The sequence below is a fragment of the Rhineura floridana genome, chromosome 15 (genome assembly GCF_030035675.1).
Source record: "Rhineura floridana isolate rRhiFlo1 chromosome 15, rRhiFlo1.hap2, whole genome shotgun sequence".
Classification (NCBI taxonomy): domain Eukaryota; kingdom Metazoa; phylum Chordata; class Lepidosauria; order Squamata; family Rhineuridae; genus Rhineura; species Rhineura floridana.
In genome coordinates this window covers 26,537,236-26,560,266 of record NC_084494.1, presented here as the reverse complement: position 1 = coordinate 26,560,266, position 23,031 = coordinate 26,537,236, and the positions used below count along the sequence as shown (strand labels likewise).

Genomic DNA, 23,031 nt, shown 5'->3' with positions numbered 1-23,031 from the left:
CAGACCAAAGGTCCTTCAAGTCCAGCAACTTTCTTCCCTGTGGTGCCAGTAGGGAAGGTAGAGTGGCCAATTCTGGAAGACCAGGTTGCACCTGCTTTACTGGGATTTTTGCAGAGCTCTGGACTAGGTGAACCTCAGTCTGATCTAGTGGGGTGTTTCTCTTAAGAGTGCAAGTCTCTGGGATTGCTGGGTACAGGTTTCTTATGCTGTAACATGTTTGCTTTGTACATGTTATAGCATGCTATTATGTTATATTATTATTATGTTATTTAAACACTTATAGACCACACTTCCATAAAAATACAGCAAGACAGTATACAACATCCAAAATCACAATAAGATCAGAAAAGATATCAATAAGATCAATAATGGTTAGGAAGAAGAAGTTCACATTTCAAAGGCCTGTCTGAATAACACAATTTTAAGGAGACATCTAAAAATAGGCAGGGGTGATTCCTGCCAAGCTTCTACTGGCAGGGAGTTCCACAGGGCAGGGCGTGCCTCACTAAAGGCTGAGTCCCTAGCAAAGGCCAACTGACCCTCAGGGGTGCAGGGAACCACCAGAAGTGCCCCATCAAAAGATCTCAGTGATTGAGGTGTAGGATAAGGGGTCAGGTGGTCTTTAAGGTACTTTTGGGCCCAAGTTGTTTAGGGCTTTCTGAATTAACAACACAAGAACCTTGAACCTGACCCAGTAGAAAATACTGTATGATTTCTAGTTTCAAAAAATAAAAGAAAAATAGGTCACACACATAGGAAGCTGCTTTATACCAGGCCAGACTACTTGTCCATTTAGTTTAATATTGCCTGTTGTGACTGACTGCAACTCTCCAAGGTCTCAGGCACAGAGAGGTCTTTTCCCACGATCCTTCTAACTCGGGTTGGGGGACCTCTGGCCCGTGGGCCAATCTTGGCCAGCCAAGGGGTCCAATTTAGCCTACAAGGCCATTTCCCCCAAACCACGCCCACCTGTCAATCAGCTGATGTCACTGAGTGAAGGAGACCCCTGCAGAAAGCAGAACCAACCCCCCCACTCATCAGGTGGTAAACAGAGAGTTCAGTCCTGCTTGGTGCAAAGCAGACCCCCCTCCCTTCCCCTCCCCATGAATCAACTTTGACAGGAGGGTGGACCCATCTACCTAGAGTGGTCAGGGAGATAAAGATCTGGTTGAACCTGGCATCTTTTGTATGCAAATTATGTGGCTTACCTCTGAGCTATGTTCCCACCCCTGTACTAGTTCATGTTCTGCTCCCTGTCCTTTGTGTGATAATTCTGTCTCGCTTTTCACAGTATTGGTCACAGTGTTCTTCCTAATATTACTGAGATACAATGGCTGTTTTGAAGCTGTGCATGAGTGCACAAATGAGGTGGTGCTAGGAAAAACTTGGTGCCTGAAGGTGAAGGGAACAGTTAGGAAGTGTCCTGTCCTTGTCTTCTTCTTTCTCCTCCTCTTCCTCCCTGCCTGCTAGCGGCTGGCACCACCATTCTCGGTATGAATATCATCTCAGTAAATATGATCCTAATCATATCTTTGTGTTCTCTTTTTATCTTTGTGTCCCAGCAAACAGAAAAGCACAAGGGCACAGGCTACAAGAGAATAGCCTCTATGTTCTGCTCTTTGCCTCTTTCTGTTCAAAACAAACTCACAGTTTGGGACAAAGATGAACAAGTGAGCTTTGCCCTATGCCTCTCCTCTGGCCCACAGTTGCTGATTTGCACCCCGCCCCTTGTTCCTGTTCACCTCACCGCACTCTTCAGCTAAAGTTCATCAGTGTCTGGACTGACTGTGCTCTGCAGAGCTTTATCTCTGCAGAGGGTGTGGCTTTTTATCTTTCTAGGCATCTCCTACCTTCACCACCTCTGATATGTTGCCCCAGTGAGAGGTGCAGTGCCCCACAAAAGAGAAAGAACATCAGGTGACTCTCAGTACAGACAAGAATTGGGTGTGACCTGTGCCTCTAGGTGACATGCTCCTCAAAATCAGTTGACGTGAGCTAGTTATCCCTTCATAGTATTTAATCACTCAGGTTGTACTTGCAGCAAGGGAAGTTAAAGATAGACTCTCCACCCCCCCTTGCAATCTCATTCACTTCATGCATTTTGTGGATGTCAGGATTCCAGTTGTCATTAGTAATTGCTGATAGCCAGCTGGCAAGCTGTAGTCATTGCAGTTTAATTAGTCCAGAGTGTGGCTAGTAGGAGGATAAACCTGAATAACAGAGGCCATTGAGATGAGATTGAGACTTTGGCAAAGGAGCACATATAGCTGCTAGATCAGGAGTGGGGAACTGGATCCAGCCACTGAGCCTGAGCATTTTGACAGGTGGGCAGGGCCCTGTGACCTGTCGATCACCTGGTGTCACGATGACCCGTTATTCCTTGTAGCAGCATGGCAAGCTATGCTACAAAGGAAAATCCAAGCAAAGCAAAGTTTGAATTCATCAGCTGATAGGCAGTGATTTCAAGCCCTCCTTTCTGCAGGGATTGGCTGCATCATTGAGTTCCCCACAAGGAACCCAGTAGTGCAGTCTGTCTCCTGGGCTTGAAGCCCTGCTTTGGCAGGGGTTGGCTGCACTACGGGGTTCCCCATGGGAAATTATAGCACAGCCGATCCCAGCAGGCTTGCTCAGTTGATTGGGGGGACAGCAAGCCTGCCTCTCCAATGCACAATCAGGAGTGCACTTTAAGGTTCTTGATCATGCATTTGCAGCCACGTCTCTATCCGCCACAGACCTTGCATCACATATGACATCAGCTGAGGCACAGGTGGCCATGGTTTTGGAGAAATGGACTCACGGGCTAAATTGGCACCTGCGCCAGGCCTAATTAGGGCTACAGGCCAGAGGTTCCCCAGCAAGCAAGTGGGCGCATAGGAAGCTGCCTTATATCAGACTATTTGTTCATCTAGCCTGGTATTGTCTGCTGTGACTGGCCCCAACATCTCAGGCAGAAAAGGCTCTTTCACATTGCCTGATACCTGATCCTTTTAATTGGAGATTGCAGGGGTTGAATATGGGACTGTCTGGATGCAAAGCGTATGCTCAGCCACTGAGCTCTGATTCTAATGTAGGCTTTGAAAGACTCTGGTAGAGTCCAGAGAGAGAGTTTGGGAGCCTAAGACTGCAGCCATGGGAAATCAAATTGCTGCACTAGACCTCTCAAATGCTCCCTTCCTTGGATGCCAGGAGCATGCTTGGTCTACACATGCAGCAGAATGGAATGGTAGAATCTTGGAGGGGACGTGGAGTGTAGCATTTCAGACTGCAGGCAGCATAGCCAGTGGTCAGGGATGTTGGGAGTTGGAGTCCAAAAAATCTGGAGGGTCACAGGTTCTCCACACCTGCTGTGGAATCACAGCTTTAGAAATGACCTAATCTATAGGTAGAAACAATTAATGCTTATTATAATAACATAATAAACTTAAGGCGAGGCTTATGCTGTCTACTCACTTGCCATTCTCAGCATTTCTTCACATCATTTGGCGCCCGTGACCGCTGCTTCATGCTGATCTTCCGCCTCTGGCAGAATACGCTCCTGGATAAGGTAGGAGTGGACATATTGCTCCTGCCTCCTAAATCTCATGAGATTTAGAAGTCAGAAGCAATCTAAGATTTGTGAGCTCAGGTTATGGGTCCAGACCTTGTTATTTTTCAGGAGTTTTCACTGGTTCTTGATCTTGAGGTTTCTATCTAGCTATTTAGCTACTTATTTATCTGAAGCCTGTGCCATGTTTTTGAAAAGAGGAACCAGTTGTTCAGTGTTGGGTTCTAGAGTGGTTTTGTGTGTGTGCACACTTGTGTGTGTGTGTGTGCATGCGTGTGCATACGCATGCTTACATGTGTGTATCTGGGTACAGTTTGTGTGTGTATTTTATGTTTCTGTGTCAGGGCTAAACAAATGAGTCTGAACTGATTTTGCACTGCTCATTCCAGCTTTTGAGCCGCAGTGCTTTTCTCTGCTTTTGTCTAATGCCATGTTCTCCTCCCAGACTTTGTCCCCTCAAGAGCTCTGGCACATTGTCCACCAATGCTATGGCTCTGAACTTGGCCTCACCAGCGAGGATGATGATTACGTCTCTCCCATCGATGAGATCAATGGTTTGGGGTGAGCATACACTGCCCTGTGAATGCCATAGTCTCCCCTGTCTTTACTGAGACATGTAATGTGACTATAAGGATGCCAAGGGAGATAGGATAAGATACAGGGCTGCATTCTACTGAATCTGGCCAATGGGAGCTTCTAGTCCAATACTGGCTGTACAGCAGCTCAGGCAACTATCCTTTTCCCAGTTCTATTTCCTCAGAACTTCTTATCTGGTGATGCTAGGGTCTTGAGGCAGCTGGCACAGCAATTTTATCTCACCCCCTCCCCACTCCAGGAAGCCCTACCAAATTTGAATCAAGGTGTGGTCTAAGTGTTGCTCACATTTTTTACATGTAAGGGAAAGTCTCTCCCATTCCCCCCCCCCAAAAAAAGAAAATTGTGTGTGCAGGAGAGAGCATTCCCACACTGTGCTATAGGGGTCGGGAGCTTGTGACTCTCCAGATGTTGCTGGACTACAACTCCCATCATCCCTGATAACTGGCTTGAAAGGAGCATTCTGTTGTAGCCAATAGAAAAGGTTGGTGTGTGTGCATGCCTTGCTCGCCCAGGGCTTCTGTTTCAACCCTTCCTCCTCCTTGTCTTGATGTTGCCCTGCCTCTTGTTTCCAACAGAAGCCCCAAAGAGACAGGGGACGTCATTGACCTGAGCGACTTGACTTCCCGTTGCAGCACAGACCTCAAGCTGGATACCAGCCCCCTCCTGGACAAAAGGGACGCCAGCCAGAGCATCAACTCACTGGCCAGCAGTAGTGATGGGACCACCTCGGTGAGGATGGTGGGGCTCAGATACAAGGGTTTGAAGTCTGTGCAAGTCATCTACCAGATTCTGCCAAAGTTCTGCAACTGGAGTAAACCGTGCAGAATAGGTTGCTTTGCATAGACTATTTGCTTTGCATAGTTTCTCCCTCCCATCTGGACTGTTAGTTTAGGGAGAGTTTTTTTGTGGAGAGATGGCTTTGTTTCAACTGTATGTTGTAGACAGAGAATTAGAGATAAAGGAACATTCTGGGCGGAACAATGATTCTCAGACTGTGTTCCAGGAAATCCCTGGGGTTCAAAGGGTTACCTGGGGCTCCTTGATCAGTAATGGCCAACAAGTTTCCCTGAGTGACAGCTTGTCCATCAATGATTTCCCATCTTTCCCTGTAGTGTTCAGTTGTAGGGAAGCATTAGGTATATTCACACACATTCAATTTCTGTGGGGCAAATGTGATGGCTTGTGGGAATCATAGAGTTTTAGAATTGGAAGGTATCTTGGAGAACATCTAGTCCACCCCCTGCTCATTGCAGAATTTGAAATGCAGGATGCAACTACAGGATCCCTAACAGATGGCTGTACAGCCTCTTGTCTAATACATCCAGCAAAGGAGAGCCCACCACTTCCCCAGGCACTTTGTTCCATTGTTGAAAAGCTCTTACCATTTGCACATTTCTTCTAACATTTAGTCAAAATTTGGTTCTCTGCATTTCCCACCCATTGATTCTAATCCTCTGGAACAGCAGAGAACATTCTAGAATATGCCCTAGTATCCTCTGAAACATGCAAGGGTTCCGCTGTATGCCAACCAGTTATGAATGGGTTCTTTGAGAAAACCTGAAAACCAAGTAAAGGTGAAGAAAGAGACAGATGGAAAAGAGTAGGACGTTTCCCCACTAATTAAAATAAAAACATGTCTAGGAAAGGAGTGCAAATTAATTCAGGTGAATAGATTTTTTCTCACTTAATAAAACCATTTTTTTCTCTTGCTGCCAAAACAGATGAATTTGTCAATCCATTTTTGAAGATCTGGAGTATTTTTAGATGCCCAGCTTTGCAAGATCGCTTTTTTTGCAGCCAAAAAGGCTCTTTGCATCTGTAATTGTTGTTCAGTCAAGCCCTATGTAGTTGGGAAATGTCCAAGAATAACATCCAGAGGCCCTCAAAATGAGGCTGACTTATCTAAACAGTTCTTGCTAAAATGGTGTTATTCCGACAACATAAGGTGTTATAATTACAGACTTCATCTGCTTCAGTTCTCATTCCCTCCACTTAAAAGGAACTGAATTAGGGATCTCTTCTACAGAATTGTCAGTGGCCTTGCCAATTACAATCCCCAGGATTCTTTTGTGTGAAACCATGAGAGCAACACTGGTATAAGACTGATACTGGTATAAGATATGTTTGCAGTTTAGATACGCTCTAAGCCTGTTAGAAAAATAATCCATATGTTATCAGAAGTTTTCAGAGAAGGTACTTATGTTAGTCTATTATAGCAAACACTGTAGTGTCCTGTGGCACCTTAAAACACAACAGATTTATTGTGTCGTAGGTTAGAGTCTGTTTTATCAGGTGCCACAATAAAGCTGTTAGTCTTTAGCAATCATGACAAATATTTCTTTTAAGTTAAAGAAAAGAGATTGTCAGGACTCCACAGGAGGAGTTTTATTAGATGAAGGCAAGTGGAACTCCAACAAAATGTTACAGTGTGGAGTGCTCCTGTTTAGGGTCCAAGCTAGCCAGCCATGCCCTTTTCCAGGATACTCCATTCTGTTTTCCCTCCTTCTTGGCTTTCTATTTTCTTACCCTCCAACACCAGCCATCATTCTGTCGCAGCTGAGCAAGCTCATTCCACACTGGGCTGTTTTTCGGTCCCCACTCCTCATGCGGCTGATACCTGTGCATGGATGGCACCATTTTTGGGACATAACTATTTATTTATTTATTCATTCATTAGATTTATAATCCCGCCCTTCCTCCCAGTAGGTTCTCAGAGAAATGGGTTCACTATTAGTGTATAGGTTTCCACAATCCATGGTATATTTGCAGCCATACAGAGACCTGAACCCCTAGGAGTAGGGGAAGGGAAGAGGTGGAGAAGATCTAGACTGGGATAGAGCCATACCCTAGTGAGCAGGTGGTGGGCTTAGAGAGAGGCTGGAGCTCTTAGTCAGACAATACATCAGGAAAAGAAGGTGGGAGATAGGAAGAACTGGATAAATAAAATACATAGAATGAACTGAATTCCATTGCATGTTGTTTGTCAGACACTCTTGTAATGCATTGAAACCATCAAACTACTGTCAGACATCAGCTGGTAGTTTTTCAGATTTCAAATGCTGATGCTGAATGTCAAATACTCGCCAAATGTTCTCGTCTGAAGAATATTTGTGGAATTTCTGCCATCAAAATTTGAGAGTGCAAAACACCCAAATCCTTTCCTCTTAAATGTGTTGCTAACTGTGCCCATTTGCTTCCCTCAAGCTGGCAGAGGACCCAGATGAGAATACTGACAGCCAAGTGGATGCCTCTTCCAGTCACACAGTGACCTCAGCAACAGAACCTCCCAGAGATGATTTGCCACAAGGGCCACTAGTGCCCCCTCTGGAGGGGGATCCACTTCCCAGCGAGGAGCTCCTGACAGACATAAGCAATTCTTCTTCCTCCACGCAAGATGAAGGTGAGGGCAGACCCCATCCCACTGCAGCTATTGAACCGAGGAGGGTCCTCATTAGGTGTTAAGTGTGAAATTGCCATGCTTTATTCACCCACTTTTTACAGAGCATCTCTACACAATGCCATTGTCCAATCATTGTCATCCTAGGTGCTGTTCAGGTGAATTGTTCCCTCCTCTTCCTGACCCACATGACTATGCCGTGTCTACTAATGTGGACAGAACATAGCCGGATGTTCATGCACAAAGTGCAATATACCACACAATGTGGAAAATCTTTTGCAATTCCTCATGGAGTTTCTGCATCAGAAGAGTAATTATTGAATCGTGTTAGAAGCTGCCCATCTGGAAGCCCCGTGTCTTTTGCACTGGGTCCCAGATCGCCTGTCCCGTTCCTCCCTTTTGTGAAGTTAAAAACAAAGGGAGTATTTTCACATTTTCACCTTTGCGGTATTGCTTACAGCAGCCCAGGGCTGCTGGGCATGCTATTAAGGCTGCAACCAGCCATCTTAATTTGCTCAGAGACCTCAATTTGTACCCAGTATGTGTAAATTAGCATATGCAAAATTTATGCAAATTTGTGCCATGGGCTGGTGTCTTGAGGTTTTTTTTAAAAAAAATTCCTTCTAATTTTCTGCATGCGCAAATTTAGATATTGTAAATGTGTCATCACAGCCATTTCCCCCCCCCAACTTACTGACTTTGTTTAGACAGATATAAAATAAAGGGGTGAAACTGAATATATTAAAGAAGACAGGAGAATGCAAAATCATATGGGTGGGAAAGAGTTACATGGGACTGTGCATTGAGTCTTTTAAGTACCTAGCAATGGCCCTGCTTGGACTGGAATCTAGATATGATGTGCTTGAATCAGCTGTCTTTTCTCCTTCTCAAGCTGAGGTGGATGCTTTCTTTTCTGACCTGCCTGGGCGGTTGCTCATTAACACCGTTTATCACGTTGGAGCTGAAAGGCTGCAGCAGATGCTCTTCAGTGACTCCCAATTCATACACAACTTTTTGGACCAGCGCAAGTTCACAGGTAAGGAGAAGTGGGGACCCCCAAACCACATCCTCCCCTGGAGTTCAGGAGCAGGGTTCAGATGAGTGTTTTAAAGTGACGCTGCCAATTTCTATCAGTCTGCATAGCTTGGACTTAAATCCATTTTGCGACACGTGATGCATTGCCTTTTCACTCCAGTCCCAATTTACAGGAGGAAGCGTCAGAGCTCAGAGGTGGAGAGCACCTGCTTTGCATGGAGAAGGCTGCAGGTTCAGTCCCTGGCATCCTTAAATAGGGCTGGGACTCTTTGAGAACCATTGCCATACCCTGAGAAGGCAGAACACGCAGCCAACAATTCTTTAAAATGTAGCACGATTTGCATATTATATAAAGCAGGATTTATATATTGATTTAAAAACCTTCTCATACTGCTTTTCCCCTGTTGTTTTCAAAAGCACAATGACCAAGGAGTTGCTTCTCCTGGTATGTCCCCTTTTCTCCCCTAGATGTGACACTGACTTCGTGGACTGGCGACAACAAGTGCCACCAAAGCCGCGTCATCACCTACACCATCCCCATCAACAACCCACTGGGTCCCAAGGCTGCAGCTGTAGTGGAGACCCAGGTGTGGATGTGCAAAAGGATTTTGTTTTTGTTTTATTAAAGAAGAAGGTAGGGGGTGAGAGGCAGGTATATCACCTTATTTTATAGTGATCCGATTGGACCATTTGAGGCCAACTGCTTCCTTAGAATTGTTGACTGAACAGTCTAGTAGACATAAGAAGAGAGGCAGTGCTGGCATATTATTAATTCATTTTTATTTTTATAGTAAAAGGCGGAGAACATTTCTGATGTCAGATTTGTGATGATCTTTGTGTAGGGACTGGTCTGCTTGCCCTATGTTTGTACTACACTTCATTAAAAAGTTCAACTCTGTTCTTTTGGTTCTGAATAGAGAGAATGGTTTCCTTTCTCAATACAGCTGTTAATTAACTCACCTTGCCAAGCTGATTGTTTTATTGCTTGTCACTACTGTCACAAAGGGTCGCCAGGTTTATTTTGCATAGATTCTAGCTTGAACGGAATTGTCACTGTCTTTACTTTTTGCATATAACCCCTCTGATGTTGCAGCTTACTAATCTGTCTGTCTATCTATCTATCTCTAATCTATATCTATATATGGATGGATGGATGAAGTGTGTGTGTGTGTGCATATGAAGTGGACTCTAGTCCATGAAAGCTTATGCCATAATACAGTTTGTTAGCTTTTAAGGTGCCATGAGACTCTTTGTTAATTTTGTTGCAACAGGTTAACATGCCTGCCCTTCTGGAAAATGTGCAGGGGCATGCATTTGTGTGCATGTGCATGAGTGCAGAACTCACACTTCTCTCTTTCACTCTTCTCCTATTTGCTCGACGGTCAGACTCTGTTCCGTGCCAGTTCCAAGAGCGGGGGCTGTGTGGTTGACTCGGAAGTGATCACGCAGGGCATTCCCTACCAGGACTACTTCTACACAGTGCAACGATACTGTATCACTGCCATGGCCAAGAGCAAGGCTCGACTCAGGTACTGGTTCTTGCACCTTGTCCTCCCTACTGCTTATAACAGCACAGTGCTGGTCAAGAAGGAGGCATGGTTTACTCTTCTCTTGGCATGTAACCCTGTTAGTCTCTTGAGACAAAGCCAGCAGAGGATCCTGTGACACTATAAACGAGGGGTGGGGTGGGGTGGGAAACCTTTGGTCCTCCAGATGCTGGCTGAGGCTGGTGGGACATCTGGAGCAACACAGGTTCCTGCCATAAAAACTTAAGAACCATGCAATCATAAGAGTTGGAAGGAACTTTAGAGGTCATCTAGTCTAACCTGTTCAATCCAGGATCTGCGATGCGGACTGCAGCTACACCATGGCCATCTAGCCTCTGCTTAAATATTTCCATAGAGCCATGAGGTGAGATTTTGTAGTCAGGAGTCTACTTCATCAGAAGCATTTTTCCCCTCTTGTTCGGCCACAGCAGTCATCAGAGCCTCCCACAATATTTTCTTACATGTAGCATATATGTCCCATCCCCACCACTGTTTCTTTCCCTGTTACATTATTAGGCTCCCCCCTAGGATTACCGTAGTTAATCAGGAGTTCCTTACAACTGAAATACCGTATATTCCAGCGTATAAGATGACTTTTTAACCCAGGAAAATCTTCTCAAAAGTTGGGGGGTCGTCTTATACGCCCAGTCGTCTTATACGCCGGAATATACGGTAATAGTGCCACCTGCTCACAGTTGAAGAAAATGCCCTTCACTGCTGTTTGTTTTGCTCTAAACCACTTTGAGACTGCAGAGACTGCTTGGTAATGCAGTGGTAGCCAAGCAGGAGGAGCGCATGACAGCTGACTAAGCACCATTGGTCACTCTGTAAGCGTTGCAGTGCAAAGGAGAAGCAAGGGTGTAGAGAGTAAATGCATTACAGTGGAGAGAGGGAAGCCAAGCCAAGCAGAGCTAATAACCCACAAACTAGTGGATCTCCCCCCTTGCCCCTAGCAGCAGATCAACATTTTGTACCATAGATCCCTTCCTCCTTCCAACCTTAGTCTGGCCTAGAGGGACTTTTTTAGCTGTAGAGGAAAAGTCAAAGCTCAATGCAGAACTGCAGATCTTGTAGCTGCACAGGAAACAGAATGAGATTAAACTTAAACAGGGAAGTCTGAATAAGCCCTAGGAACCCACTTCATTCCAGGCCAAACATGTGGTGAAGCCTTTCCGTCCTTTGCAGAGAAACTGAAGCGTTTTCTCTGAGAAGCATTTTCCCAGAATCCCTTGGGAGAGCTCAGAGAGGCCTTGACCTACCCGGTGCAATCTGTCTCTGTTTCAGAGTCTCCTCTGAGATTCGGTACCGGAAACAGCCGTGGAACCTAGTGAAGACGCTCATTGAAAAAAACACCTGGAGTGGTGTTGAAGAATACTTTCAGCACTTGGGTATGTGAGGCAAGGGGCAGAGCTGTTATGCAGCACCCTTGCCATGGAGCAGTGTTGGCTGTCAGAGGCTCAGGAGCTGGCATTCCTCCTTCCTCTGCCCTATGGCGGTGGAGTTCATAGATCTCCCAGTGAAAGGATTGTGGCATTCATTGGTATCAATGGCTCTGGGCCTGTACTGTTTTATCTGTGGGAATATGCAGGATGGGGAAAGGGTGTGCATGTTCTGGAGGAGAGACCAGTGGTGGTTGGTGCCCATTAAGACTGGTAGGCCAATGGTAGGCGGAGCCAGAGCCAATGATTGGTGAAACCAGAGCCAGTGGTAGGCAGAGCCAATGAATCCTTTTTTTGTCCCCCATTGTCCTCCCTGCAGAGTTCTACAAGGGCAACACTGAGATGAAGGAGGGGGAGGAAGCTCACAGGCAGTGCCACCCCCTGGGCTGGTTGTAAGCAAGAAGGCAGGCAGCTGGGGGCTGGCTGAGGTTGGTGGGACAGTGCCCTCATTTGCTCTAATAGACCAGCCTCCATGGGAAAGGTGTTTCTATATGGCAATAGCAATCCTCATGCGAGTCCATCTCTCTCTTGGCTGTCGCAGAGCTGGCGCTGGTGCAAGCAGAGAAGGCCCTGATAGAAGAAAGCTGCCACGGCAAAGAGCCACGGGGGCTCCTGTCTGGACTGCGTCGGCGGAAACGCACCCTGAGCTGGAGAGCCCCACATGTTGAGCCCCCACTCCCCACATTGCCTGATGGTGATGGGGCAGCCCGCTCCATCCGCCCATCAGGTAGGCCCTCTCTTGTGGGAGGGGGGGCTGGAGTCCAACTTGCCCCCTTCCCTTCCAGTCCGGGTTGGCTTCCTGGACACATGGGGAGTGATACCTCCGGCAGCCCCCTGACCTGCCAGCTTTCTCGTGTCCTGCAGGCAGCCTGACCTCGCGTCTCTCGGAGCAGCTCTCGGAGCAAGGCCAAGGCCAAACTGTCTCCACTGTGATCCTCATCATCAGCCTGGTGTAAGGATGCTGCTGGATTGGGAGATGGGAGTGGGGGTTGGGGACTTTGGAGATAATTTGGGGGTTGTTGGGAGCTTGTGCAGTCCTAGGCAGGCTTACTCAGAGGTGAATCCCACTGTGTTCGGTGGGGCTTATCTCATGGGAAATTTTACACAGGTCACATGCACACCATACATTTAAAGCACTCTTACACCACTTTAATAGTCATGGCTTCCCCCCAAGAATCTTGGGAACTGTCATTTGTTAAGGGTGCTGAGAGCTGTTAGAAGACTCCTAACAGAACTACAAATCCCAACACTTGGGGGGGGAGAAGCCATGATTGTTGGTATAAGAGTGCTTTAAATGTATTGTGCAGATGTGACTAATTGGGAGGCTAAGGAAGAGTCCAATTCACTAAGTAGTCAGAGGGTGTCCACCCTGGCTGGCCTCATGCTTGGGTAAGACCTGGTAAGACCAGGGCCTACTCAGCAGAATGCACAGGAGGATTCCCCAAACTTGGCAGGGCTGGTTTACCACATTTTGAAACAGTGGTAAAATGAAGTAATAATTCCCATCTGTAAGAGGGGTGGGTGCACATAAGACTCTTTTAAGTCCTGAGTCTCTAAAACCGGTGTATGGAAACTTTGGCCCTCCAGATGTTGCTGAACTGCAACTCTCATCACCTTTGGCCGTTAGCCATGCTTGCAGGGGCATGTGGGATTTGTAGTTCAGCAACTTCTGGAGGGCCAAAGGTTCCCTCACGCCTGCTCTAAAATTACCTAAGTGCACCACTATTTGGCAGGCCCCACTTGGAAGGAAGGATGCTCTTTATCCATCTTTCAGGGCTGAGTAAGAGCAAAGAGCAGTGGAGAGTGGTCGATTTAAAGAGCCTGGGACTACCCTGTTATTCCTTGTTTTTACCACCTTTTTAGTTTTAACTGGTCGTCCTTTGCTGTTCACAATAGCCCAAGGGCGAAATTGCGCAGTACATTGCGAGTATGGCTGCCAATAAAAAGAGAAAAAACATGTTTAAATTCCTGACTACCCTCCATTACGTCTAAGACAACCATATCTGGATGTCACACGGTTATGCGTTTCACTGTCCTCTGCTCCACATCATAGGCTGCCACTGGTTGTGTGTGTGTTTACATGTATGTATGTGTGGAACATGGGATGTTGTGACATCAGGACATGGGTATATTGTCCTAGATGTTATTGGGGGGAGGAGGCTAAACATATAGGGTTATATCGAACTAAATTCTACTCAGAGTAGACCCATGAAAGTGAATAGACTTAAGTTAGTCATGTCCATTCATTTAAATGGGTCTACTCTGAGTTTAGCATTGGAGGCAGCCTACGGTTGCTATTTAAGGCAGTGGCCTCATGTTCGTTGTACCATGTGCTTCCAGAGTGACAATTAGAGACACAGAACGGGAAAGTTCATCCCCCGCTTTATCCCTTTGTACTGTGTAGAGCAAGGACCATAGTTTGGGAGTGGAGCACATGCTTTGCATGCAGAAGGTCCCAGGCTCAGTCCCCAGCACCTCTACTTAAAAGGTTCAGAATGAAGAAGATGGGAAACCTGAGACCCTGGAGAGCTGCTGTCAGTCAGAGCAGGCAATACTGGGCTAGATGGACACATCATCTTCCTCTAGTAGAAGTCTGCTTCCTGTGCCCTTAAAACCGTTTGCACATCTGTGTGTTGGGCTGCTGTTAAAAAGACACAGGGGCAGCAGCCTTTCTTTTGGAATGGAGAATATTGGGAAGGGAGAGAGTTAGCACAGGATCTGCTTGGTTCCCCCCTCCCCCGTTTTTATTTTTTGGGCTGGAAGCATGAGCAAAGCTTCACACATCTCTTTCTTTCCTTCTTCCACCTTTGCCTCCGCACAGGATCTGTGTGAGGTATCGTATGCAAATTGTCACTCACCCGACTGCTTCCACATTGGGTGCCCTTTGGACCGTCCCCCTAACCTAAACTCCATCCTGCGCTGAACCTGCTGTTGTCTCAGATGCCATCCGTTGTCTTGGACCCTAGCAGATAACGTCCCTCCACCTCTCCCTTTCCTTCAGTGCCAATCACAAGCAGCTTATCTGCCTGGCTTTGCCTTCTTCATCTGCCATCATAGTCCTTGCCATCACAACCATCTCCTCTAGTTCCCTGTCCCTGAGCCTGTTTGTCATCATTCTGCTGCTGTCATCCTCCATGTTCTCCTTATTCTGCTTGCCATTTCCCTTAGCGGCCATCACATACTCAGGGTCATCCTCTGAATTAAAAGCAAAGCAAAAAGAAAATACAGTTCCATAGCCAGGAAGCCTGAATTCCTTATTCTGGGTAAATTGTGTAAATTTGCATATTGTTTCCATAGTTTGGCCTGCATAGCCCCTCTCTGCCCTCATCATTGTGGCTTCTGACTTTTCCCCTGCTACTGCCAGCACATTTTCAAGGCTTAAATTGTGAGCCATGAGGGCTAGAAACGTATGAAAGAAATAGAGAGAGAGAGAGAGAGAGAATGTAATAGAGAAAAACAGGGAGAGAGAGAGAGAGACAACAGGCAGACAAGTCTCAGCTAAAGATGTGAAGGCCTGGAAAATAACTGGAAAAAATCATTAAAAAAAACGCATTCTCCTCCCAAAAAATTTCAGTCCTCCCTGAAAAATTGACCCTGCTGGAAAAAAACAGAAAACCCCTTTCCCCCCCTGAATTTTACTGGGGGTTTTGGGGCTTTCACATCTCTAGTCTTAATCATACTAAATTTTGCATCTGATATGAAATTTTGTACAAAATCATGAACTACACATGGATCAAATCTTGCTATATATTTCTGTCCTTCAGCTCAGGATGAGTTCACATATTGCATTTGCAACACGATCCATGCATTTTTTTATATTATCATTGCAGCCACCACTTGATCACTTAAACGCCTGTGGAGCTGCTAACCTGGAAGGGTCATCGCAGATCATTGTCTCCTCATTGCATCAGGCAGTTTCCCAACAACAGAGGGGGTGGTAGGGTGCTTGCTATCACTTTAGCTGAATGGTGTAAACTCATTCTCTGTCTCCCCCATCACTCTCCCCCACATCTTGAAATGCTGTTTACTGTCTGTAAATACTGTGTGCTAATGAGCTACATGCTACGGATCTTTCATAGAGAGATGTCAATAGTTGGTGTCTTCCATTCAGTGCCGAGGGTACTAATAGGCATGCATGCCTTTGATTTTTAATATTCTGAGAGGGAAGCTCTAAAGTGTGGTGCATTCCTAAAGCCAAATATAACTGAGCAATATTGCAGGGCCTGAACTCAGGTCTTCTGTATGCAAAAAGACAGAAGCTGCTGGGGAGGAGCTATAGCTCAGTGGTTGAGCACAGGCTTTGCAAGCAGAAGTTCCCCGGTTCAATTCCCAGCATATCCAGTAAAAAGGGTCAGGAAGCAGGTAACGCATACATGAACAGCTCCAGAGAGTATGGAAGTTGGAGAAGGACTTTAGCTCCATGATAGAGCACATGTGCTTTGTAAAGGTTCCAGGCTCTATACCTGCTATTGCCAGCTAAAAGGGGCAGGTGATATGAAATACCTCTGCTTGAGACTTTGCCAGTCAGTAGACTATAGTAGGCTGGATGGACAAAGTCTGATCTGATATAAGGCAGCTTCTTCAGTACTGAGATCAGACTTTCCCCTTTCTCCTAACATCTTTTGCCCTGTGCTTTATAAGTAAATAAAGCTGTGCAGGGGGGATCCACAGGGCAGAAGTGTTATCTGTGGTCTAGTTCTGATGAAATAGTGAACTTGTATCTGAGCTGTACCACTTAAGGCTGATGGTGTGTGTGTGTGTGTCACCTGACTGATTGTCTGTTCATGAGTAGCCAACATGGTGCCCCCCAGACAGTTGTTGGACTGCAACTGCCACTGGCCATTCTGGCTGGGACTGATGGGAGTTGCAGTCCAATGACATCTGGAGGGCACCGTGTTGGCATATATATGGCGGTATCCAATGAAGTAGTGCTGTAAACAGAAGGATTTCTGTTTGCGCACTGGAACTTCCCCTCCCTCTCCTTTCCCATGTGTCACTGTGTATCCTCCCCAAATCTGGAGGGTTGGGGGAACCCCAAGAACAGATTTAGGAGGTATGTGGAGAGAGAAGAGGAAGGGGAAGTTACATTGCACAGTCAGGAGCGCTTGTGCTAGTGGAATTAATTAGCTGGATACTGTCATATAATATGATATGATACAGATAGATAGATAGGTAGGTAGGTAGGTAGGTCCCTCCATGTAGAAAAAAAGCATGTCAGGGAGAAGCTGGTTGATAATCCTTCTCTTTGACATGCTACATTGCTATTTTATATAGGAGCCATCAGCCCTGTAAGCCCATCACCTATAGTCTGAAGTGAGAGCTAGGCCCAAGTGGTCTTGTCTATTTCCAAGCCATGTCTCTGTCTCTCTCTTCCTAGCCTTGTGGTTCTGGTCATCTTGAACATGATGCTGTTCTACAGGCTCTGGTCTCTGGAGCACACAGCCCGCACCTTTGAATCCTGGCAGGCGTATGCACTCTCCAATGGGTGAGAAAGCAGGAAAGTGGGAGGGGGGAGAGAAGTGCAAAAATGTAATATTTTATTTCCTTCTTTTATAATCAGAAATGTGGATGTTGGACTCCGTATTTTGTTAAAATTAAAAATGTTAACAGTCTGAAATGGCATGGACAGGAGAGCAGCCCCCACCCCTTGATTGGAGGGTTTTAAAAATCAGTTTCTGGGGTGGCTTGCTTGATGGTTTAATCTGGATATGCTATTTTATTTATTTATTTGATTGACTCATACATTTACATCTTGCCTGGAAATAGATTGGTAACCAGTGCTATTATATTAATAGAGGAGTGATGTAATATGAGCTGATTACCTTGCTCTCACCAGCATTGTGATGGGCACATTCAGGACCAATGATAGCTTCTGAACCGTCTTTAAAAGAAGCCGCGCTTAGAGAGTTCCCTAGGTCAGGGATAGGGACTTCCAGGTCTTGTTGGACTCCAACTACCACCAGTCCCAGTCAGGGATGATGGGAGTTGTCCAGCAGCATCTTGAGGGCCATAGACTCCCCATTCCTGCTCTAGGTAGATATTGGACATTTAAAAATGTGACACATACACAAAAAGTATTTTAAGCTTGTCTCACCTGTAATCCATATCAGAGCCACTGCTGCTATCACATTTTAAGGTGCAAACCTAAGATATTTAAAGGAAAAAAAGTAAACAAGGCATTTGTTTTTATTGTATTTTAAACTTAGGAATCTGTTGAAGAGCAGGATATTAATCAAATAAGGGAATAAGATATAATAAACAACAACCATGTTTTGAAAATACATTTATTATAATCCAGGTACATCCATAAGGGAGTCATAATTGGCAGGAGCCCCCTTTTGAGTGCATTCTTGATGGTAAATCCAGATCTGCCTCTGTGTCAAATGAAAGAGCCATGCTACTCAGAATGTACGTTTTTAAATGGATTCTCCGTATTTTACATATGTAACATTAGCAATGTTAAGCAGTGATGCACTGGAGATTAAAAGGCATTCTTTGTATCACTTCTGAAAAACACTTTGTAAGGTGAGCATTTGAATGCTTGAGTTTTGGTTTCCACATGGAAACACAGACTATGCCATACCTCACCTCAGAGACAGACTCTCATAATACAGGTTATCAGATAGTAATGTCAAATGCTGAACATCAAACAGCAGGCATCAATGGACAGCCGATGTTAGGTGCTGCAGCAGTGGATTCTGGGATGCAAATCCACTTCAACACCGGACTGCCCGAGGGCACCAGTAGGACAGAAGAAATGGTTGGTAGCAGCCTGGGAAGTACAGGGTGTGGAGATGAGGGGGACATAGAAGATATTTCCCTGTCAACCACAGCTAATAGTACTCTCTCTCTTCACCCTGGCAGAAAGCTTCCACAGACAGCATCCGAATGGGCTGAGATCCTTGAACTGCAGAAGCGGTTCCACAGTGTGGAGGTGCAGAAGTGGAAACAGATCCTCAAGGCCTCAGTGGAGCTTCTAGATGAGGTGATGCTTGTGGTTTGGGATTTTGTGAGGAATGGAACAGGGGCACTAGCAAATGTGAACACCCCTGTTTGATTTGAGGAGGCCCTCCCCAGTGAAAATTGATGGGAATAGCATTATTTTTCCATGGAAGTTGCTGCCATGTTCAGTTCTAGTCACCTCTTAATGTGGCAAATGGATGCTTTTAGCTTCTGTACTACCATCTCCCCTTCTCCTGCCCTGGGTAAGATTTGAGGCCCTGGAAAATTGGCAGTGAAGATGTTCTGTGCATTCTTACTTAGAATGTGTGGAAAACACTGATCTTTTGCACACACTTCTGTTTGGAGTATGAGCAAAGGATTGTCCCTTTCAGGGCAAACAGAGGACTGTTGCTTCTGGGATTCCTTTTTCTAAATCTCCATAGGTACCAGAGGTCAAGATCTACTTTTTTTTCATACAAAAGGACAGCTGTGCTGCTAGGAAAAAAGGTTTCCATGTTTCCAAAAATGAACTTGGCTTTGATATCTGGGGTCAGATATTTATTATGATGTTACTTATTAAATATTTATTTGTTTTACATTTGTTTATGAATATGTATTTAGGAATATTTTACTTAGTACACATTTAGACCACCCTTTGTCTGAAGAGTTCTAATGAGTTCAGACTGGTATACATGCCCGTCTTTGATCTTCACAACAACCGTGATGTAGGTTAGTCAGAGAGAGAGACCCAGGTACCCCACCCCCTTGTACTGGTGCAGTGATGTCTTAGTGCCAAACTAAGGTGTGACGCATGAATAGGATCGCTTATGTTCTCTACTCCCTCTAAAAAGCAAATGTGGCGTGAAGGGTGGGGAGGATTTGAATCACAGTGCTGTGAGAGGTGTTTAAAAACAACAACAATGATAACAGTAACTTTAAAAACATATTTCCCACCATGCCATTTCCCCAACTGAAATCTGTCTCTCCGAGCTGTTGTTTGCTTCACAGCCAAAGGAGAGGAGGAGAAAACATACAGGTATCACAGGCCCTTTGAACTCTAGTTTGGCTCTTAGAGCAAACCACTCCCAGGCCTTGTTGCTAGTCATGACAGCTCCTTACTCTCTGCCTTCTGAAGAATAACATTGTCCTCTTTCCACCAGATGAAAATCTCCCTTGAGAAGCTGCACCAGGGCATCACGGTGGCCGAACCCCCGTTGGAGCCAGAGTGAAACCATGACAACTCCCTCTCCTGAGGGTGTTGCTGGGTTTGAGGAGACGATTCTGGACCTGCCTCAGAAGCTGCTGCTGGATCATGGCACCCACATCCCATGGCTGTATGTGTGTGTGTGTGTGAGAGAGGAGATGACACCACACTCCTCCCCATGCTCATCAGCTGGACCTTAGCCTCAAGAGTGCCAGTGATGGATTTCATCACCACCACTACTTTCCTGCTTCAGGGATCTTTTGCCTGGAGCATCTTCCTCTTCTCTTTTTCTCTCTGAGGGTCTCTGCAGTGACTTTGCTTTATCCCCCTCCCCCTTTAAGTGCTATTTATATTCCTCACAGGACCCCAGAGAGCTGTTGACTTCTGCTACTCCAGCACCCTTGGTTTCTTTCCAGCTGTTGTTCAAGAGTGTGTGTGGTGGGAGGATAGGAAGATTTAAGAGGATGGACTCTGGTGCTTATGTTTGCCTTGTGTCTTGAGACAGCTGGGACAGTAATGACCCATATCCCCTCCACGTTGACGGCAACAAGGACCTGGCTCTGTGATTCCTTTTTCGCTCACATACACACTACTAATGTGTGACTTGTTGGGTGAAGGGAAACCTGAGTCTCCAGTGAATTCCTTCCTACTGTTCCCATCCTTTGGTGAGCCTGATTGTTTTATTTAAAGGGATCTTCTCAACAGTGTTACCTCTGACAAAAGGGGGGAAAGGGCAGGCGTGGCCCTTAATATTACATTGCCATATATCCGACTTTCAAAAGTCAGAGAGTGCTGCTAAGGCCCTGTGAGTTCTGCACTTATCGCCCATGTGGGAGTTAGCTTAAAGCAGGGGTGGGGAAAACTGCGGCCCTCCAGATGTTGCTGGACTCCAAATCCCATGCTCCCTGACTGTTTGCCATGCTGGCTAGGGCTGACGGGTGGAGTCCAACAACATCCGGAGAACCGCAGGTTTCCCCATCCCTGGCTTGACAGCATGTCCAGGCAAGTGAGCCAGACAGGGAAGCAACTGAGGTGCCTCTGTCGTCTGGAGGTTAAACCCACCGGTCATTCCATTGACGCCAGCCTCTGCATTTCCATCCTGTGTTGGTGGGCTTATCCCAGTCCAGACAGAAAGGTACCTGACTTCTGGAGGTTTCTGCTGTGTTTACCACAACAAAAATGCCGAACGAAGCATTTGGGAGATGGTCATCTGGATGAGTGCAGAATGGTGACTGGTAGTCAGGGCTCCTGGTTTGTTGTTTTGTCCCATGTAGATAGCACCATTCTTCAACTCCAGGGCTCCTTTGCCTCATTCCTCCTAGGCCAATCTCCCAGGCAACAAATGGGCCTTACCACAGCTTAGTTATACTATTACTTTAAAATGGAGTTTCACTGCCAGTCTGGACCCCCATGTGCCCTTGAGGGGGGTCTCTAATCTTGAAATCTGCCCCCTCCTGGGGAGGGGTGTGTGTCTGCCAGCCCTGTGTTCTCTCTCCCACCCTCCCAAGAGCTCTGGAGGTCTAGGTTTTTGACCCCCCTCTTCTCTCCCCCCTCCCACCAGTGTTGGGGTTGGGGGATTCCCCCAGTTTTGTAGCTGTGTTCAGTGTTAACGTTCCTTTGTGTTCAAGGTTCCTTTGAGGTGCTGGAGCTTATTTATTAAGGAGCGGAATAAAGACCGTGGATCGGAGTTTCTGCATTTCTTTGTATGTATGGGGAGGGTGTGTTTTAAAAATGTATAATCTTCCACATTGGATCCTCTTCCCTTCCCCCAGAGTGTCAGTAGGAGAGACTGAGTGATCCAGATCCTGACATGATTTTGCAGGTGACCAGGTGGTCCAAGTTTCAGAGGGCTGGGCTGGACCTGATGTGCTGTAGCGAGTTTATAGATTTTTGCTAGCCCCATCTCCATCCTCCTGATATATGAAGACTTTGAGCATGGCTTTCTACGAGAAGGGCTGTATTATTTAAAAAAAAAAAACACGTCAGCACCAATGGCATGCAACAGATGATTCTAAAACATTTCATACATTTAAATGTATGCAAACAAGCAACATATTTTCCCTCTCATCTGAGAGAGGATCCAGCCTGAACATTAGAAAGGGCCATATGGAATTGTAGAAGGGAAGCAAGACATTATCAAGGCCAGGGAATGAATGAGAATCATTTGTATAAACAGCTAGGGTGGGGGAGAGACACCTCTTGGGAGGTATTTTGGTCTTGTAGTTTCACTCCCCCTCTAACCAAGTCCCACTTAGCATTACCACCCATGACTCCATTTCCTTGACTGGCATTCTGAGAACAGAGTCCAAAACATTTTCTGAACCCTTCAAAGCAGGAATGGGGAACCTGTGCCTCTGGGTGTTGTTGAACTCCCAACTCTCATCAGCCTCAGCCAGCCAGTAGTCGGGGATGATGGTTGTTGTAGTTGAAAAAATCTGGACAGCCACAAGCTCCCCATCCGTTTTGACAACTAGCTTGTGATGGTACGTGCTGACCCTATGGTGGCAACGCCATATTTGACTACCTGCACGTGTTTGCAACTGGGCCTGGACACACTGCTAGAGAAGAGGTAAGATAATAAGGGTGGGGTATTCAGAAAAGAATGCAGGGCATAAGCGTAGTAGCAGCAACTAGGATAACCCAGGACCACAAGTTTAAGAAAGAAGGTGGAATAACACAAACGATGCAAACTGCCATGCAAGCTATACCAGCAAGAATCCCCTCTTCTCCATTAGCAAAGTTTCAGGAGTTCATGTTTGCATCTGGCCACCCTAGCAAGGATGCCAGAGAGGGGCAACTGAAGGCTCTCAGGCAAGTTGTCTCCATTTACAGAAACAGCTTCCTGTTTTCACAGAATGCCCTGATGCACTTTTAACTGATTAATAGCAGGCAGGAGACATGTCAGCAAGGATGAAGGTGAGCACATATTTTCAAAGTCCATTTAAATTGGGTACAAGCACCAAAGAGTAACAAATTTATGGCATAAGCTTTCATGGACTAGAGTCCATCAGTTGCATGAAGAGAAAGCTCCAATTGAATTGTCACATTTTACCTTTTTGTGTTTTATTACCACCACCATTTATCATGTTCCCATCTCTACACCCTTGCTAATGGAGGAGAATACTTTATCCATCTGATGAAGTGGACTCTAGCTCATGGAAGCCTATGCAACAATCAATGTGTTCGTTTTTAAGGTGCTCAAGACTTAGTTTTGCAGCAAGAGAGTAACATGGTTCCCTGGAAGTTGACACTGGGTATGGCATGACTAGACTTGAGGCAGGGGGGCTGAATTCAGGCCTAGTAGGGTTCCCTCTCCATGCCTTTAA

At 46.0% G+C, this 23,031-nt stretch overlaps 1 protein-coding gene across 4 annotated transcripts in view; it reads left to right on the top strand.

The window, feature by feature from the left end:
* Window positions 1-21,392, top strand: part of GRAMD1A (GRAM domain containing 1A) — a 50,981-nt gene extending 29,589 nt beyond the window's left edge. For all 4 annotated transcript variants that reach the window (XM_061598004.1, XM_061598003.1, XM_061598005.1 and 1 more), the window contains 13 exons: window positions 3,464-3,544; window positions 3,990-4,105; window positions 4,717-4,870; window positions 7,346-7,541; window positions 8,431-8,574; window positions 9,042-9,160; window positions 9,960-10,102; window positions 11,405-11,508; window positions 12,101-12,286; window positions 12,424-12,511; window positions 16,937-17,044; window positions 18,424-18,544; window positions 19,662-21,392. In XM_061598004.1, the coding sequence (XP_061453988.1) occupies window positions 3,464-3,544; window positions 3,990-4,105; window positions 4,717-4,870; window positions 7,346-7,541; window positions 8,431-8,574; window positions 9,042-9,160; window positions 9,960-10,102; window positions 11,405-11,508; window positions 12,101-12,286; window positions 12,424-12,511; window positions 16,937-17,044; window positions 18,424-18,544; window positions 19,662-19,730 (1,629 nt within the window). In that variant the 3' untranslated portion in view covers window positions 19,731-21,392. The remainder of the gene's footprint in view (window positions 1-3,463; window positions 3,545-3,989; window positions 4,106-4,716; window positions 4,871-7,345; window positions 7,542-8,430; window positions 8,575-9,041; window positions 9,161-9,959; window positions 10,103-11,404; window positions 11,509-12,100; window positions 12,287-12,423; window positions 12,512-16,936; window positions 17,045-18,423; window positions 18,545-19,661) is intronic.
* The last annotated feature ends 1,639 nt before the right edge of the window (window positions 21,393-23,031 follow it).